General features: G+C 48.1%; 2 protein-coding genes across 3 annotated transcripts in view; one reads left to right on the top strand and one right to left on the bottom strand.

Annotated features, from left to right (window-relative positions):
• The first annotated feature begins 1,713 nt into the window (after positions 1 to 1,713).
• LOC135914201 (angiomotin-like) overlaps positions 1,714 to 19,761 on the top strand; it is a 130,896-nt gene continuing 112,848 nt past the window's right edge. For both annotated transcript variants that reach the window (XM_065446965.1, XM_065446949.1), the window contains exon 1: positions 1,714 to 1,921. In XM_065446965.1, the coding sequence (XP_065303037.1) occupies positions 1,750 to 1,921 (172 nt within the window). In that variant the 5' untranslated portion in view covers positions 1,714 to 1,749. The remainder of the gene's footprint in view (positions 1,922 to 19,761) is intronic.
• LOC139054655 (solute carrier family 22 member 13-like) overlaps positions 5,256 to 19,761 on the bottom strand; it is a 33,254-nt gene continuing 18,748 nt past the window's right edge. The window contains exons 4-8 of the mRNA XM_070532033.1: positions 13,269 to 13,384; positions 10,104 to 10,318; positions 8,985 to 9,166; positions 6,656 to 6,858; positions 5,256 to 5,413 (exon numbers count right to left, since the gene is read on the bottom strand). Of these exons, the coding sequence (XP_070388134.1) occupies positions 5,356 to 5,413; positions 6,656 to 6,858; positions 8,985 to 9,166; positions 10,104 to 10,318; positions 13,269 to 13,384 (774 nt within the window). The 3' untranslated portion in view covers positions 5,256 to 5,355. The remainder of the gene's footprint in view (positions 5,414 to 6,655; positions 6,859 to 8,984; positions 9,167 to 10,103; positions 10,319 to 13,268; positions 13,385 to 19,761) is intronic.

Here is a 19,761-nt window from a genome sequence, read left to right on the forward strand (position 1 = left end):
CAAGTGGTGTTTCACCTCACACGTGGCGTGAAATTGTCAGCTCCATTAAAGAATAGTCAGAAGCAGTGACTGCGTCGCCACTGCCACTGGCAGAAAGGGCTTTCTTCATTAAGAACGTATTGTGCAGTAAACTGTGGTTTGCTGCAAGGGTAGCTCTCCCGCCGTCACCAACAGTTCGAGTAGTAAACTCACTTATTTTCTCATGGTTCTGGCTAAACAAGTCGCAATACGTAGTGCAGCAATTTTTGCGTTTGCCAAAATCCAGCGGAGGATGGAGCTTGCCGTGCATAGTTACATTCGGTAGGCTGTTGTGCACTAAGAGTACATGTGATCTACTTGATGATGATGAGTACCCTGGTAGGCCACTGCTCCTTTATTGGCTGGGCCATTACCGCCGAACGCTTATGCCGCAGAGTACAGGCAACTTGCTTCCGACGGCGGTAACGCCAGCACCGCAGTATGCGGCGGCTGCGCGCTTGCAAAGCCAGCTTGTACAACTAAGAATTACAAAGTGGCGTGCGACACCAGTTTCCAGGCTTTGTGAAATGTTGTGTGAGACAGCTGTACCTCCACGGACACCTACTACACAAACATGGACAGCTGTGCTTTCACCTGATTTGCCCTCTCAAGTGAAGGATTTTCATTGGCAATATCAGTGGGGCATTCTACCTGCAAGAGGCAGGCTTGAACGCTGGCATATGGTAGTGAATGATAAATGCATATATTGCGCACAAACAGAGACCAACGCACATTTAGTAAAGGACTGCGTTGTAGCACGCTCCTTCTGGAAGCTAGTTGCAAGAATGTTCGGAATATCCATCGTGCGGCCACCACAGCGCCGAGATCGGTTCGCGAGTCTCGTCTACTACAGCGCTAGCTACATTTTGTGGTGCTTCTGTAACATCGCAAAACGATCTCGGCAGACAAATAGAGCAATGTATCCCAGAATGCGGAAACTACGGGTGATAATATGGGGTCATCTTGAATTGAACAGTTGTTCAAACTCGGTGAAGCCGAGTTTCTTCGCCGCTGGTCTACGCGGTACATAACTGTCCCCCGAGGCAAAGTCTTTCTACAGCCAGAATATAACTCAATTCGGTTGCCTGAGTTCAGGCTGTGTCTGTATGTGCCCCGAGTACCTTTCATAAATTCGAGGCCAACAATAATGCTTTTGCGTGGATGCGGTAATGAGTTTTGTTGTTGTTGTTGTGTGTGGCAAAGCCAGTGTCAAGCAGACACCATTTATTATTTCATTTGTTAATCTGTTTTGTTTACATCAAGTATGATGTATTACATGCGATGTACCTCATACTGTACTTTTCGTTTTTACCACAGTTGTAAGCGTGCCTACGGGTGAATAAATTTCCTTGTCAGTCTTGAGTGTCGGGATAACAGCTCAGGATTTGGCTCAAGGTCTCTTGAAGGGCGCTGACTACGGGAGCTACAAGCAGTGGGTGGACAGTGGGGCTAGTTTCGGTATTGGCAACAAGGCGTCGCCATGATACTGGTCCCCCCCAAAAAATTCATGAACTTTTGCGTATGTGGCTTTCTCTTTTCAACTTACACAGTAATCAAATAAAATGACTCAATTATGTGTAGAAGTAAAATGTGGTTTCGGCAATTTTCTTTTGCGGCATCCTATATCTTTACCTAGTCGGTTCATTTCTAGCGCCATAGCGTGGCGCTTTCGCTCTTATCGCTTCGGCTGCCAAGCTGTTCGTGCTCTCTTGCCGCTTTCTATGCACGTGCATGTTTTTTTCGTATGATGTGCACTTAAAAGTTTCCTTTCTGTGCCCGCGAACGTTGCGGCAATGTCGGAAAAACTCGGGAAAGGACGCAAGGCGTGCTGTGCGGCTGTGTGGTGTGGCAACTCGGGGAGCAACGCTAAGGCGAAATTTTTCCGTTTCCCAGCGGACGAGAGGTAAGCGCACTTTTTTTTGCAGAAACAAGCGCTATCCTTATCAAAACAACCACAGGGCGCGGTTTGGAGCGGCGCATTTTTCTGCGGTGTTCTAAGAAACTGAAGCTATACTTGTTGGCAGTCGCTCATGAGCGGATCGACGCTAGTTGACGCGTAGATGGAAATTTCGCTTCTGCTTATGTTAGCGGTTGCTCTTCATTTTATTGCACGAGTAGAAAACTTGCAATTAATATTTTCTGAAGGTTTTTGAATGCTTGCTGCACAAACTGGTTGCGCTTAAGAGCAGGTGGTGGTGGTGGTGGTGGTGATGTTGTTGAAGCAGGCGGGATTAGCCTGGCATACATAGCCGGCAATTGTTCCGCCTGATCCTCCTTTGAGTTGAGATCAGTGGTGTGTCACCAGTTGTCGATGAGCCCCGTGTCTCGCAGGAAGGCTATCAGAAGTCGTTGCGCTCTCTTCCTCAATGCCGCGGGCCCGCCGGGGAAAACAACATCGTCAAAGGTCCCGTGCGTGAGACCGCTTTTTTGTAGGTTGTCGACCATTACTTCTCGTTCTGTGTCAAACTGAGGGCATAGCCAAATGAAATGCTCGATGTCGCCAATGTCACCACAGAAAACACAGAGTGGGGAAGCGCGAAGCCCAGTCTTGAATAACCAAGCTGGGGTGTACGCGGAGTCGGTCCTGATGCGGTATAAAAGCGTCGCTTGTTCACGTGTAAATCCATGGGTCACACAGGGTTCGTGCGGATTCTTGAACATCTCTCTAAAGTGAAGGTGGATTGCACCCTTAGGGTTTCGAAAAGCTTTTGGAGCTTTCACCTTTGGGACACAAGACAGCGCTAGGCGTGCAAGAGCGTCAGCTTCCTCGTTCCCATCAATGCCTACGTGTGATGGAATCCACTGAAACCTTATGTTAAATCCTTTGCTCGTTAGGTCGTCGATCAGTGCCAGAGATTGCCTTGTAAATTTCTCTAGAGGTAGGCCCCGATGTAATCTCTGTAATGCTGACTTGGAATCCGTCAGCACCACGACATCTCGGGCAGAAAAGGCCCGTAGTTTCCGCAAAGCCGCGGTGATTGCGGCACTTTCGACTGTTGTAGAGGAAACTACGCGATCCAGTCGGCCAGACCATGACACATCAAGGGATGGTATGCAGAATGCCGCTGCACAGCTATCTGTTTGTGCGCACACCGAACCGTCTATGTACACTTGTAGATGGCTTTGAAACACAGTGCTCAAGTGGTCCAGCACAATGAACTTGGCTTCGGCAGTTGAAATGGTGCGTTTCGTCGGTAGGTGGGGTACATTGATGCTGCAGGTAACGTCCGGAAAAGACCATGGCGGGTCAAGGCGACTTCGTTTAGGCCATTCCAATCCTAAAAATCGGAAGGTGTTCAGCGCCGCATGGAAATGTGAGCGAGTTCTTGCTCTTAGCCGCCGGAGAAGCGCCGTGCCTGCGCGTGACTCGCCCAGCCTTAATAGCTGCGTCAGCAAGGCCTGAGATGCCAAGAGGCGGAGTGGAAGAGACTCTGCCTCATTAGCGACTTTTTTGTTTGAAGCCGCCGTTGGAACTCCCATCGCCAAGCGAAGTCCCTTTCTGTGCACTGCCTCCAAGCGCTCGAATTGACTCGATGACGGTGATATCAGAGGGACCTGATAGAGAATGCGGCTTGTTATCAGTGCAGCGTTCAATTTAAGCATGGATATAGGATTGTTACCCCAACGTATACCTGCCAATCGACGAAGTGCGTTGATTCTTTGCACTGATGCAGCCACAACACTTTCGACCGCACCACGCCATAGCAGCCTGTTGTCGATGGTGACGCCCAGGAAACGAACATGAGTTGCGCGAAGAATTGAATGCCCTCTGATATTCAGCGTCAGACGTGTTGACTTGCGTCTCACTCCCGGGAAAAGCATGAAGGCCGATTTTTCTGCTGATAAAGATAGGCCAAGCGTCGATAAGTGGCGATCGATAGTGGAGATTGCGGCCTGGGCTATTCGGGCCAAACGTTTGTGCTGGTACCCCGAGATCCAAATGCAGATGTCATCTGCGTAGATGGACATTTTAACTGCCGTCCGACCTACTTTCAGGGCATTTGGAAGGCTGGCCATGGCAACGTTAAAAAGCAAGGGGGATAGGACACTTCCTTGTAGGACGCCGAGGGAAATTCGTCGCTTGTCACTCATTACACTTCCGAGCTTAACTTGGACACATCGATCACTGAGAAATTCATGGACGAATCGAAGAGCATTTCCCGAGACGCCCATGGCTCGGAGTCCGTTGATGATGCCTGTATGAAGCACACAGTCGTATGCCTTGGCAACGTCCATAAAGATGGCGAGTGTGGAAAGGCCGTCTGCGCGATGGTGCTCGATATGGCTCAGTAGATCCAAGACACTGTCCTGGGCACTCAACCGTGGACGAAATCCAGTCATACATGATGGCAGTCTATTTCCTTGCTCGAGATACCATGTTAACCTCGTACATATTAGTCTTTCCATCAACTTTGATGCGCATGATGTTAGCGATACTGGCCGGTATGAGGTGAGGTTTGCAGGATCCTTTCCAGACTTGAGCACTGGCACCACCCATGCTGTCTTCCATGCTTCTGGGATCTCTCCTGTGCTCCAGACGTGATTAAATATGTCCAGAAGTGCTTGTTTTCGTTCATATGGCAGATTTGTCAGCATCTGATTGCTGATCGAATCGGGACCCACAGCACAGCGTCTTCTTAATTTGCTAAGCGCCAAATCCAACTCACGAAAGGTGAACGGCGTATCCATGGTATGTGATGCTTCAGACAACAGAGGGTTCGATACTCCTGCTGATCTGCCAGATGTGTATACGTCAGCATTCCGGTGACCAGTTTCTTGTTTTGACATTACCACGTATAAATGTTCATGAACGATGCAGAAGCAAAAAAAAATAATCAGTTACATAGCAGTCACCATTTTCTTTTTGAATTGCAACAAGAACTCGCTCGAGAAAGGGCTCGTCGTCGCCGTGTCGACCTTGCCGTGAGGCAGCGCGAAGCCGAGGTGTTACGACAACGAAGAGCCGCGTATCCCGAGCTTCGCTTGCACCCCTCTTCACAGTAGTGGAAGAGCGGTAATATTTTTTTTATTTAGCTCGTAATTAACACGGACGCTTTAAAACTTTCCTGCATCTTGACCCTAATATTCTTTGTGATTACTTAAAATATGAGCTACGTAAGTGTTTTAGCATATTCTTTTTCAGAAAGCCATGAAAACTGGAATGCCTGTATAACGTTTTCGAGCGCTTCTAGTCGCATCAACAGCTTCGCTGTAAAAGAATACAGCGAAGTCACTGGTGTAAAATAAAAAAGTTTATTGCTAACTTCAGGGGACGTCTCTCCTCTTTTCTTAACTCAGGCATGTATCTGGCGATCAAATTGTTGTTAGCTTGTATTCCTATAAGTGTGTGACGATTTGTTGATCCTTGACGGGCTCTCCATTGGACTTGTCGCTCCTGCAAGGAAACCAAAATGACTTTGAATGACGCGTTTCTTCTTTTCCTTCTGTTTGACATAATAATAACAAGAGTAATATAAATATTCAATATATCCAGCATAGGTTGCATGCCTGCTTTGCGTTGCCTAGACTCTGAAATAGGTCCGCTTCTTTAACGGCGTAACAGATTCTTTAATCAATTGAACGCACTGTTTTTGGAAATAGCCAACGCAATATTTTTGAAAATAGCCAATGTAATACAACTGCATTTCGCTCCACTCGGACAGGTAGGTAGCCCTTTCAGAATTTATCATCTTATGGCCAAGATGTTTAATTTGTGTACTATTTACGCCACAGTTCAATGTGGAATTTTCCTTTTTCGCTTCCTCTAGCCTGCGATATCTGCCTTAGTGAAGGCATCACGACAAGCGTGTTCCAGAGTGCACTATCTCTATTGCGCACGCACGCACGCGCATACACACACACGCGTACACACACGCATACACACACACACACACACGCGCGTACACACACGCATACACGCACACACGCGCGTACACACACGCATACATACACACATACATACATTAAGACTGCAAGCATTAGTCTATTTTCTTTCTCAGTGAGAGCTTCGCAAAATTGTCGGTTATACTTTTTAATTACTTGACGTCTTTTCGTCATTGAACATCGACCAAGCAATGAAAACATTTGTGGTGTGAAGCGAAGCATTAATCTTCCCCTGGTTACCACCATTATTAAAAGGACATAGGCTACGTGTGTTGCTGATAGCCTTCAGGTTGCTCTCCATCTTTTCGACGATAGTTACCCGTCTACATGCACGTAACATTCTGTCACGTGGCAACTTCAGCGTAGGACTAATGAATGACTAGAACATGTACTGGCGAGACCAAAATAAACGCGACGAGTGACTGACGAACTTTACGAGCAGCTCAGCGAGAACCACAAGACCATATCTCCTTATCATAAGCACAATTGGTCACCCTGAAACATAGCGTGTTTGGCGATAAGACTGCGGGAAATTGCGACACGACATTTTCATTTCGTATTGCTATGGTTTTAGAGTAATATGAATTGAGAGGATCCTTTAAACACTTATAGGAGTGCCGTCGCACTTTTTTTCCCTACAGAGCGTACTTAAAATTTTTTTTAAAGATGTCTATGCGACCAATCGGGCCTGGCTTGGTTTCTGCCCCGAGAGTCTAATTAAAAGCGAAAGCTGTCGCGGTGGATGCGCACTCGCCTTTCCCATTCCTGCCGGTCGGGCAACCTTGTGACGAGCACGGGGCAGAAGCAGAGCCCCTGGCCCTTTGCGAACTCCTCGCCATCCTCGATAGTCTGCGGCAGCGGCTCGTGCACCGTGTCCGGCACGAAGAAGAGCAGCAGCGCAGCCAGCAGCGACAACACGCCCATCACCAGCAGCGGCAGGTACCGGTCGTATTCCACCTGCAATGCGCAAAGCGTATGCACTGTACGAAGGACCGCAGGACAGAATGTGATATCGAAAAACGCGACCCCCCTCCCGAGCATTGAACTAGTATACGGTGACACCGTCCTCTTAACATCCCAATGGTGATTCCCACTTCGTTTAAACTTCTAAACGCAAAGTTCTTGTGGAAGCTTTTGTTTTTTATCTTCGCTTAACTATCGTGCACTGCCGTATCTGCTTCGTTATCTATGTAGTCCCTAAGCGCCAAAGATGTGTACGACATCAGGCTCAACGGAAAGCCTCAATGGCTCTTTAGCGAGGCTTTCCCGAACTCAAAATATGTGAGGGAATGCATTGGCGTTATAATTTAAACTTATGAGCACAGGTATTCCTACACTGTTGATCAAGGTTTACTGGATCATTATTGGATTTCGCCACAGATTTCGAGGCCGTATCCCTTGAAACTGTTGTTAAGCACAAGATTTTTGCCAAGTCGATACGTCTTATTATAGTTCAGCTTCAGTTCTGCACTTGAGACATGCGCCCTTAAAAGGAAACTCGGTGCCTCTTATTAAATACATCGGAAAGAAAACACCGTTATTCTCGGATATCACAGCCCCGAAATTGATTAAATTAGTTACATTTAAAAGAAAACGTTAAAATATAGCCAGTGTTGGACGGGTATAATTTGCTTAGCTAGCTTTCGATATTTTTATAAATATTGTAAAATACCAGTAAGGAACGCTAACAAAGTTTACAACTCTCTAGCTCAGCAATGAAAACTATATCATAATTCTGCAAAGTGAATTTAATAATAAATCTAACGCGTACAAATTTCTTATATTATACACCCTTTGGAAACACATTACTCCTTTGTGAATAGGACTTTTGCAAAACTCACATGAACATTGTAACAAATTCACGTAAGCTGTGATTTAATGCACCAATGTTGTCAACTTTAGGTTCTCTAACGGACGCATATTACAGCACTGCGATACTATTTTTGGTGCATAGCTACGAACATGTAAAGTTCGTGTTCCTATTTTTCGTTCCAAGTCACCAATTTTCGAAAGTTTTTAATACACATTCATGCCATAGATCAAACTCCGCTTTCTGTAGTCACTGTAATTACACTTTATCTCTCAAATGCAACAAATTTCATTAAAATTGGTCTAGACGTCACCCAAGAAAAACATTTCTCCGTTTTAAATGAACTTGAATAGGCGGCATTGGAGTTGGGTCCGAGCTAAAGCTTCCTCTTAGGTGATTGATTAAAGATGACTAGTAAAAGATTTTTAATCAGCTAAACTCACATTGGGATTCACTGAGAAAATAATGTCTAGCTACGTCTTCAGGTAATCCAGTTGATGTGACCGAATCATGTTCAAGAATTTTTGACATTGCCACTTCAGCTATCCGTCAAACTTCACTGCAATGCACCAGCGTAACTTAATGAGCAGCATTAAAAATATTTTTTAAAAAGAACGCCCGAGTTTCCACAGCGTTCAGTTGACAACGTTGACAGGGTACACCCTTTCTTTGACTTGTGTATTTTCGGCACTTAGTCGTAACGCACTTGCTGCGTTATAGCAGTAGTTCGGTCAGGATTAAAACACTGCTTTAACGCATCAGGAAAGCTACAAATAAGTGCCGCAAATGCACCTGTTGTTAGAAGGGCATACGTTCTCGATGTTTCAAACTGAAAGTTGCTGAAATTCAGGCGGCCTTTCGAAATATGATTTTTTTAAGTATGCTGCCCACTCAGTTAAGCTGGTGCATAGTTGTGAAGTTCGACATTCGGTCGCAGGGGCAATGACCAAAATTCATGGGCATGCTACAGTGCAGGCAGTAGTAGTTCTCGCTTCATGGCGGAAAGCGTGTTCGGACTGCCAGTCCGTAGCCTTAGAAAACGATGTCCGGCATCCGAGTACATGGCATGACAGTCATGTACTTGGCGCAGTACTATACCGTGGTTCAGCCGGCATGAGCAAACCAAATCTGTAGAATATTTTCCTGTCGCAACGCGTCATCGACTGGCACAAGCAAATCTTCAATGCGCAAGGGCCTCGGATTTTATGAAATGCGAGGAGTCAGCGCATCGGGCATGCCCACTGCGGCACCCGTGATCATCCTCTCGTCTCACCAAGTAAGCGACGTCCGCACCCAGGCAGCTGCCGATGTCGCCGAAGAGCCGCTTGATGAGCACACCCCGACCTCGTATCTCGGTGGGGAAGATCTCGGAGGCCAGCTGGTACGTGATATTGTAGCCGCCCGCGTAACAGACGATCGTGATCACAGCCATGACTAGCGTGGCTGCCGACGAGTCTGCGCCCGTTAAGCGCGACAGAAGGGTAAGATGAATGAAGTGACACGCGAGTTCTGTCGTGCATGCGTACAGAAAAACTGTCACGCATTGAAGTTTCTGGGATTGAACCATTATATACACTACATTCTTACTAACAGTTCCGGCGGTGCTGTGGCCATCGACAAGAGGAATAACACTACGGTTAAAAACTTCGCATGTCACGACATCTACGGCTACAGAATTCGGCTCAGCGCGGTGCACTTAATTTTATTATTACAAAGAGACTCGGTGAATGGACCGTGTTTTGTGACTCAAAGTCGGCACTACAATGTCGGCTCTTAGGCAGGGAGCTCACGGTCAGTTCACGTACTAAATCGTGAGGACGTCAAAAAATATTCCACGAAATTTATTTAGAATCGTTACGGGGCCTTTGCAGGATCACTGGAAGTTGTTACTCAGACAATGCTGCTCGAGGGTCACATGAAGAACACTACATTCAGATCATCCGACACAGACACTGCGAGGCGGCTTCGCCACCTGGCACGTGCACTCTCGTTTGCACTGTGAAATACCCCAAATGGAAGTGCGCCAGATTACACGAACTAAACTCTTCGCTGCAACTCCGGCCTTCACCCAGACTGCAACGGCGTGAGGCCTTACTTCTGTGTCGGCTGTGTGAGAAGTTACCTTCGCGAAGACTTATACATTTCTTGGAATGACTAACAGCGCATCGTGCGATGTCTGCGACCTCGAAGAGGAAGTCAACCACTTTTTATCCTTCCCCTCGTCAATATGATTTGGAAAGACAATTACTCGCCAGCGAATTAAGACGCTACTGGCACATCGTCCCCGCCGATTATTGGCCCAGAAGGCAGTGAAGACGTTTTCGAGAATTTAAAGCGAAGCCTCCAAGAACTGCACGTACAGGTTCAAGAAGTCAAGAAGTAGTTCACCTACCTGTTCTGAGCAGGGCCATGACAAGGGCGATGATGCCTCCGATGAACATAAAGGCCACATTGGGCCACCGCCGCCCCAGCCTGTCGAGGGCCAGGATAGTGAACAGGTTGACGGGAAGCTCGAACGCGACGGCCGTCGAGTACGTGCCATACACGTTCAAGCCGAGGTGGCTCAGCTCCAGCGTGTTGGCGTTGTAGACGAGGCAGATGAGGAACCTGCATCACGTGTCCGGTCACCGAGGAAGTCGCGGGTCCCCAGCGATCGGCTCGCCCAACTGTGCGCTACTAGATCAGTGCATTTGGACTGCATTAGTTTCAGCCGAGTGTGTTGAGTGCTTCAATTGTGACTGCATTCGACTACGCCGGGAGTGTTGTGAGCCTGTCGCCGTGTGCTGCCTCTTTCTTTCTTTGCTTTCTTTGGCTCTTCCCCCCACTTCGTTGTGTGCTTATTTCTCTCCCTTTATGGGAGGAGAGTCAACTTGTGCCGCTAGGTATGTGGTGACCGTTGTCTGGCGAAAAACATCTTTCTCCCCCGCACAGGGCAGCCAGCCGGTCTGAGAACTGGCTAACCTACTTGTCTTTCTGTCTATTCCTGCTTCCCTTCCCCTTCTCTGTCTTGCCGATCAGGTAGCATGGGCCACCGGTGTGTGCCCGGATAGACGAATTGCTACTGGCTCCTCTCCGGTCTATAAAAGATGGCTTGGGTCATTCGTCATGTGCCATTGTATATGTGCCCGAACAGACTAGTTCGGCACCGCGTGCCTAATATTCCTATATGCACGTTCTTGGCCAGTCCCCCGAAATTGACGTGCCAGGATGACACAAGGGGTGCGTAACTTTAAATATTAAAATGTATTAAATTGTTAGCGCCCCATCCACAACAGAATCACAAGTGCCAAGCGCGGCCGGTTGATGGACAGACATTGCAAGGAAGCTTCTTTTTGCCGTATTAATCGATCGCGTTTATAATGTTTTCTTAGAACGCCCTTTTATAGATAGCATTTACTTCGTTACCTTTCTTTTTTTTCCTCATCAATTGATCGTTGTGTATCTTGTTTTTGTAATATCTTTAACGGTCCTTTTTCCTGATTGCGTATTTTTATTTGCCACTAAGCAAAATATTTCCCGGGCCTTGGCTTCATACACTTGTCCGCGATGCGGCAGCGTAGCAGACTTAGACCGTACGCTCTGGCGGTGCTCCGCGTTACGCAGCGACAGGGACAACATCAAAGAGCCTTGGGACGCGACTCTCCGTAGCCCCGAACTAGAAGAACGGACATGGGCAGTCCATCGGGCCCGCGATGTAGCCCAGAGGCTAGGCCTTTCGGTCCCGACGTGGGAGCAGCCCGCTTCGAGCTAGGAAACTAAAAAAAAGTCATAATAATAAGTTATCAGGTTTTACATGCCAAAACCACGATCTGATTATGAGGCACGCCGTAGTGAGAGGCTCCGAAAATTCGGACCACCTTTAACGTGCACCTAAATCTAAGTACCCACGGGTGTTTTCGCATTTCGCCACCATCGAAATGCGGCCGCCGTGCTCGGGATTCGATACCGCGACTTCCTACTTAGCAGCCCAACATCATAACCACTAAGCAACCACGGCGGGTGAGCTAGGAAACTAGCGTGACTTGAAGGACCTGAATAAAGTTTTTCATACCATACCACACTCCCCTCTGTATTGCTCTGGCCCTGAAGGTACGACTGATAAATAAATAAATATTAGGCCCAATAAGATTGAACAATGCCTAATTTCATGCAAACAGTCCCTCTCCTTGTCTGCGTTCCAAGCGCTCGTGTATTTCCTTTCCTTCCGCTTTACGTGGTGGTGGTTCCGTAAGCGCTACGTGCGCCATGACCGCGAGGTGGAAAGAAATGCGAACCGTTCGTGTGGCCCCGATCCCGCAAACTTAGAACGTTTCACCGGAGCAACGGCCAGGTTTCAGAAGGAGTTTGATGGGAACCAATTTTGTGTGGCCTGTGTTGTTTGCGACAGCTTGTGGTTTTCGAGTGACCTCACTACCATAACTGCACCGCGGGATGTCAACCAACGCATGATCGCCTCGGCTACAGTGAAGCAGTGTGTCCCCTCGGAGTTCGGTGAGTTGCGGGCCTGTTCTGCGTGCCGGGATTCGTTAGTAAAATGTGTCATGCCGCGTTTTGTAACAATACATGAGTATGTATACCCCCCGCTACCTCATCATCTTCCAAGGCTCAACATCGGGGAGGAGCGACTATAGTCGCGCATCGCCTTCCATTTATGTGCATACGGTGTTCGAAGCACGGCAATGGACAGTTCGCCTTTAAGGGGCCCATATGCACAGCTTCGCTGATCATCCACCTCCACAGAGTGCAGTAGCACTGAATTTTTTGGGACCACTTCAGTTATCATTAGGGTCTCTTGCTCACTCTTTTTCTGTCCATCCCAGCCATGTTAACTTAATGCTACCTGATGCTACTGAACCGGATCTTGGGCTCTTGACAGTGCTTGTCGGTGCTACGATGCTATGGTGATCGTAGGGGAGCTTTCCACAGCCTCCATGACTCTATACAGCTCTGCAGTTACTCTAGCGAGCCAAACGACACAAAACACTAGCCAAAAATGGTGAGCCAAGCATCTATGGCCCCTTAAACTGATGCAGGTTGGATACACATTAACTGTAGAGTGTATGTACAGTAGAACAGGCCTTCGAGACGTTGTATAGCGCCGTGTGCATTGCACCTTTGTTTGTTTGTTTGTTTGTTTGTTTGTTTGTTTGTTTGTTTGTTTGTTTGTTTGTTTGTTTGTTTGTTTGTTTGTTTGTTTGTTTGTTTGTTTGTTTGTTTGTTTGTTTGTTTGTTTGTTTGTTTGTTTGTTTGTTTGTTTGTTTGTTTCCCACCGACGGCTAACAACATTACCTTTGTTCTGTCCAGCTAAGTGGCATTTGCATATTTTTAGACTCTGACTAAAGTTAGCTGGGACGCCTTGTATACAAATTGCTTATAGTGCCTTTGTCATGGACTATGGCCTGGATTTTCACATGCATGAGATCGAGACCAACCTAGGCCTGGTGCCCAATACGAGCACCGATTCATTGTCAACGAAGATACAGCTGTTCGCCTGGTAGTCGTGGAGGTAAAGTGCGAGCTTAAGAACACTGAGGTGAATACAAGTTGGCCGCCTTACCATCCGCCGAACAGCACCAGAGTATTCCTCCGAAGCCGGGGAGTCGCCACCAGAGCTAGGGTGTCCTTCCAGAAGCTCCTTTTCTGCTCGGTTGGTGCCACTTCCGACGGCTTTATCTGCGGTTTCAAAATGTTTGCAAAACCACATGTGTGATCAGCGTAAAATAGTGTTTTTCTTTTGTTCCTCCAAATTTTTCGCACTGTTCTTTTTTTTTCTTTTTTTGCTACGATAACTAACGCTTCCACTGACTAGAAACGAGGCCCAATCAACTAGACAATTGAAGTGCGCAACTACGATGGAAATGCCCGCTCGTTGCTTTCCTGTATCGTATTCAGTATCTTCAAGGGGTGTACGGTAGCGCGATTAAAAGACGGGACAAAAGAAGACACACAGGGACACACACAGCGCCTGTGTGTCTTCTTTTGTCCCGTCTTTTAATCGCGCTACCGTACACCCCTTGAAAATGCATTACCAACAAGCCCAAATTGCAACCCCCGTATTCAGTAGTTGCACTTAGATATTTCTCTGAGACATTCCTGATTACGATATATCCTGCAGTTAGTTCTGTTTCCAGATTAACTTGAAGTTGTCGCCTGATGGTGCTGCGCGAAGCGTAATCCAATTGAATGTGAGCTGCTCACTTGGACTGTATAAATGGAAACGCAACTGGCGAGTAGAAAGATACGGAGGTGATCCAACACGGACTTTCACGGATCGAGGCATGCGTTATTATGCGACGCGCTTAGATTACTGTTATTTTATATGCCATAAAGAACGCGAACAGTCACTCGATTTTAGACTGTCTCTCTTTAGACGTTTTACCCGTTGCACTGTACTTTGGCTGCAGTGTATAAGCGGCGCCCGACCTTTGCGCGTGCGACGATAAAACTGTGACACCGGAACAGGTGCGAAGCACCATAAGAGAAATAATGCCCTCAGGCTTATACGCTGTTTTGAAATTTGTAAGCACTCGAGAGCTTGACTGACCGTCTGCTAGTAGAATTGAAGAACATATATATATATATATATATATATATATATATATATATATATATATATGTGTGTGTGTGTGTGTGTGTGTGTGTGTGTGTGTGTGTGTGTGTGTGTGTGTGTGTGTGTGTGTCGGATACATAGCATATCGTATAATTATCATCATCATCAGCAGCAGCAGCAGCCTATTTTATGTGCACTGCAGGACGAAGGCCTTTCCCTGCGATCTCCAGTTACCCCTGTCCTGCGCCAACCAATTCTAACTAGCGCCCGCAAATTTCCTAATTTCATCGCCCCATTTAGGCGGACCCGAGAGCTTTCATTTTACCGAAAGGGCTGGGGCCCGACCAGCTTTTCAAACCCCATTTATTTATTTATTTATTTATTTATTTATTTATTTATTTATTTATTGTGAGCGCAACACACGCCTGACTTCCAACTTCATCTTCTACACATATCATCATCCATTCTACATCTGTATATATCATCACCAGCAGCACAGCAAGAACCTCGTGGTAGTAGCACGAGCTCGGGTGGAATAAAGCGGTTTCTTACAAGTGGTGGACCGTGCTTTTCGTTCCCCCAAGACCTCTCGCATGTTCTCACTGGAGCTCCGCTTGGGTCACCGCATAACACCACCGGCCCCGAATCCAGGCACGTCCGAGGCCACTGCTCCACTACAGCCTTCGCCTTCCGTCGTGACCATTGTTAAGAACGGCCCACTGAGGTGCAAGTTTTGCCAGCCACTTGCGACAGCGCGTCAACTTTTTCTGGAACGCCACCGCAACCGTCTAGCCACACGGCGTCACTAAGTCAACAATACACCGGCGTCACGGCGTCAACACTACGCCGCGACCTCGACTCTCCGTCGCAGGAGCCGAGATGAGTTCGACGAACCAGGCTTTGTGACTAAACACGCCACCGCCGGCCCGGTCGGCCGTGAGCAAGGGAGGTCCCGAGGGAACGTCTTCGGGGGCCCCATCCCACGCGCCTTTCAAGACTCAAGACAATGGAGCAGCGGCGACCGCTCTGCGGGGGTCAGCTCGGGGAATGAGATCTACCTTTCCTGACGTAAGCCCCGAGCTCTGCGAAGACCATCTGACGTTGGTGGGGGCCATGAACCTGTGCGGAAGTGTGTGTGTGTGTCCCTCCCGCAGAGAGGCGGCTCGTTTACGATGACTGGTTGAACGTTTCCCTCCCCTTGGGATCTAGGGAGGACCGAGTGTTTATAAACCGCTGTTGTGCGGCTGCTCAGAGGTACTTTCTCTCGCAGCCATGCTAGACTGATGTACTTTCTCTCGCAGTCATGCTAGACTGATGAACTGCAACGTCCTGATGTAATAGTGTAAATAAACCCATATTCCTCGTTCTCGATGAGAAGCAGTCCTTCCCTTCAACAACGTCCTCAGCGTGGATAAGTTGGACGACGGCATGAGCCAGCTACCATCTAATCCATGCCCGACTCCAATCTTGACAACTGATTACGAGCGATGGGATTGACCCCCCAAATCCTCACACCATCAACAGCCGCCAGCGCGACCCCCAAATCTCAGCTGGTCTTCGCGGGGATGACGTGGAGAAATGGCACCGAAACTACGACCTCGTAAACGACTTCAACAACTGGGGCAGTTCAGAGAAATTACAGAACGTCCCGTTCTACCTGTCCAATGTCGCGAAAACCTGGCTTTGGAACCATGAGCGAGGTATTCCTGACTGGGCGACGTTCGCGCAACAGCTTCGGCAGGTTTCCGGTGCCCCAGCTGTTCGCACTGAGGCCGCGAAGAAGCTCAGTGAGCGCATCCGATTCGCTGAGGAATCGTACACCTCATACATTGAGGATTTGCTTGCATTGTGCAAGCGTGTGAACGCCACCATGTCTCAGAGCGACCGAATACGCCACATTATTAAAGGCATAAACACCGTCGGCTTCGATGTCCTTGGAACGCAAAATCCTGCTACCATCCAGGATGTGATAACTACTTGCCAGCGACTTGAGGAGCTACTGCCCCTTCTGTTATGCACCGATACCTCCGACATTCGTCTCCCTTCGACCATGGGCTTGCGCACGCTTATCCGCGACATCCTCCGTGAAGAGCTTCACGGGCGGTGCTCTTCCTGCGCTCCGCAAAGTACCGTTCCTTCTCCACCGAGCGGCTTGCGCGACATCATTCGGCGAGAGATCACGTCCGCATCGTGTCTACCGCTCTCCGACAGCCCCTGCACTCATCAGGTATCAACGTATGCCGACGTTGCGGCGCTCTCTCCAGCCATTACCACCCCTCTGCCTACAACAGGAGACTACCGTCCAGTGGCTTCGCTTTCACCACCAGTGCGTGTACAGCGTTACTACGCTCCACGTCCTGCCAGGCTCATTTGCTACTACTGTGGCTATCGAGGGCACATCTCCCGATTTTGTCGAAGGCGTCAACAGGGTGAGCAATGGGGCTACGCTCCCGAGGAACGTACAAGCGTCCATCCAGCATTGGGCTATCAGTGCACGTCTTACCGCTTCCTCTTATCACCGGTCACCTTCTCCTTCCTACCCTACTGATATGCCTGTGAATTCTCGTGAATCTCACCGCAGGTCGCCGTCTCCACATCGTCGTTCGGTGTCGCCTCTCCGACCCGCTTCTTGTGTCACGAACACCCTCTCGGAAAACTCCCCGTTGCAGTTTTAGGAGTGGAAACTGCATCCACTGGGCAGCCTACTACTCCTCCGCAGCGACCGTCCAACGTGTCAGTGTTTGTAGAAGGTGTATACGTCGAAGCTCTCGTTGATACAGGCGCTGCCACTCTGATTATTCGTGCTGAATTTTGTTCCCGCCTCCGAAAAGTGACCACACCTTACTCCGGCTCTTCTCTTCGTGCAGTGACCAACGCTGTTATCCGTCCAATCACGCGTTCGTGTGGCCGTAGACGGAATTCGCCACCACATTGTTCTTGCGATATTTCGTGAGTTTACTCACGAACTCATCTTGGGGTGGGTCTTCTGCGTCCGTTTCTATCTCTTGTCAGCGCCTCATACTACTAGATGCCACCAGCAATTATCTTCCTAACGACGAAGAACACATTCGTCTCGTCACTTCTTTCGATTACGTTCTTTGGCCATCTAGAGAAGAGATTGCAAGTGTCAACTCATGCAACATTGTGGATGGCGACTCTACGGCCATACCATATCTTGAGGGATCCTGATTACCCCTGGCCTTATTCGCTTCTCTGAGAGGTCTGCATTGCTTACCGCCTTCGACCCAACTCCCGAACCCCAACTGTTGCCTCGTGGATCAACTGTCACTTGCGCTGTTGACATTCATCCCGCTGCAAATTGTCACACTTCCGATAGTGCCACCCTAGTCAAGATCGCCGCCAAGTAATGCCTCTTGCTCACCATTGCTGGCAACCATGAGTCCTGACCTAACGCCTGCCCAGAGTCAAGATCTCCTCGCACTATTGAACGGACACTGTTCTTTGTTCGACACCAATTCGCCAGTCTTCGGTATGACTATCGACGCTACTCACAGCATACAAAGCAATGGCTCCCGCCTTGCTCAGCGGCGCCCATATCGCGAGTCTCTTACAGAGCGCAAAATCATTGAGGAAAACGTATCAGACATGCTTAGACGAAATATCAAACGTCCTTCCTCGAGTTCCTGGTCCTCCCCAGTTCTAGTGCAGAAGAAAGACGTCTCATTGCGTATCTGTGTTGATTACCGTGCGCTGAACAATATCACGCGCAAAGATGTTGTTTACCCCCTGCCACGGATGTGCTGCAGCATTCCAATCACGATAGGTCTATCAAACCAGTCATCAAATTACAAAAGTATTTATACAAAGAATTACGCGTTCTAGAAGCACGTTTTTTGAGCGGGACTATATTAGTCGCGGAGGCAATCGGCTGTCGCGCTTCAGTCACCTGGGCGGGGACTACCCTTTTTTCTAAAGTTGTACCGTACTATAGATCTACAGTCGAGAGCAAAAGTCTAAAGACCACGCCATCAGCAAAAAAAAAAAAAAATTCTTCTGGTGCAGCCGTGCAACATAAAATTGTCTTAATGCATGACGCTGGTCAAACAGATACGTAGGCAGTACCACTTGATTTCAGTCTATATGCCTAGGCTGCGAAGAGAACACTTATAGCGGCACCTCTGGTCCCCAGACTTTTGCTCTCGATTGTGCCTCAAGGCTTACGCCGTGAGTTACAAACATGTACTCGGGCCGTGGATTATCTGGCAATCATGCGTATCGCGTTACGAAGGCGCTCTTAACTTTTCTGGGGCACTGGTCTCAACAAGGTCTTTTAATACTGCGAGTGTGTGTTTTGCGCATATTACGTGTGTAAAGTGTCGTGTGTCTTGTGTGTATCATTTCGTTCATCATCACGTTCATCTGGAAGCAGCAGGCTAGGTATGCCTCCAGGCGAACATCTCATTCGTTTTCATTAAGAGCCTCTCTTTCATGCATACTAACCGATTTCAATCAGTGATTGCAAAATGTGTCATAAATTTACTAATTACGAAGTGAACATTATTAATTACGTATTGTCACGTAAGAATGCACGGTGAAGAATGCAGCAAAACTGTGATCAATGAAACTAGTGTTTTATTGGGCGAACTTGTGCTCTCAAAAGCAGGCTACACTCAAAGAACAACGACAGCGGCGAACACACTCGGCGGTCGTCGAAAATCTGATCGGCGGGTCAAGCGCGTCGGCTTTTATACATCAGTCGTCGAATGTTCCAGAGTAATCGCTGGGACCCGCGTGCCTTCCACAAAGTTCTACATTGTTCGCGTCGCGCATACGTGCAATCAGATTACCCAAGGTTCGGTCACAGACAGCGGATGGAACCATCGATAACATTCCAGAATGAATGAATAGAATTTATTGATTGGAAAGACAGAGAGGTCGACCTGAGCTAGTGCGCTCTAGTCTGCTACTCTGCACTGGGGAAGAGGGAAACATTCCAGAAACTTCCCACACATGCAGGTGCGTCTTGCGCGGTGCGATAACATTTGTTAGGCGGTGAAACGTGGTCGCCCGATAAAGACAGACTAGAACACGTGTCAATATCTAAAGGGACACTAAAGAGAAAAATTATTTCTTCTGCATCAGTAAACTGCCTTTCTGCAACGCCAAAAACACCACTCTTACCGCGATAAGACCCTTGATAAGCCAGAAAAGGCGCAAGAACGAAAGACGGGTGGCGACGCCTCCTTGAAGTTCCCGCACCTGGTCGCCGTGACGTCACGGATTTTGATGGCATCTTCTAGGGCCTGCTTAATTATATAGCGGTACAGATTGACTGCGTAGTGTTCTATAGGAACCAAATATTAAACATGGCAACTTTTTGGAACCTTTACTCAGCCAACGCGGCCCAAATGCGAAAACATACTGTGGAATCCCTGACGTCACACTGACGTGCCGGCGTCGGGGATTCCGCGCGAAAATCAAGTACTGATACTTCGACCTTCATTTTCTGACCTACTGATCAAACTATTATTTTGAAATG

Source organism: Dermacentor albipictus, chromosome 1 (genome assembly GCF_038994185.2).
Source record: "Dermacentor albipictus isolate Rhodes 1998 colony chromosome 1, USDA_Dalb.pri_finalv2, whole genome shotgun sequence".
Taxonomy (NCBI): domain Eukaryota; kingdom Metazoa; phylum Arthropoda; class Arachnida; order Ixodida; family Ixodidae; genus Dermacentor; species Dermacentor albipictus.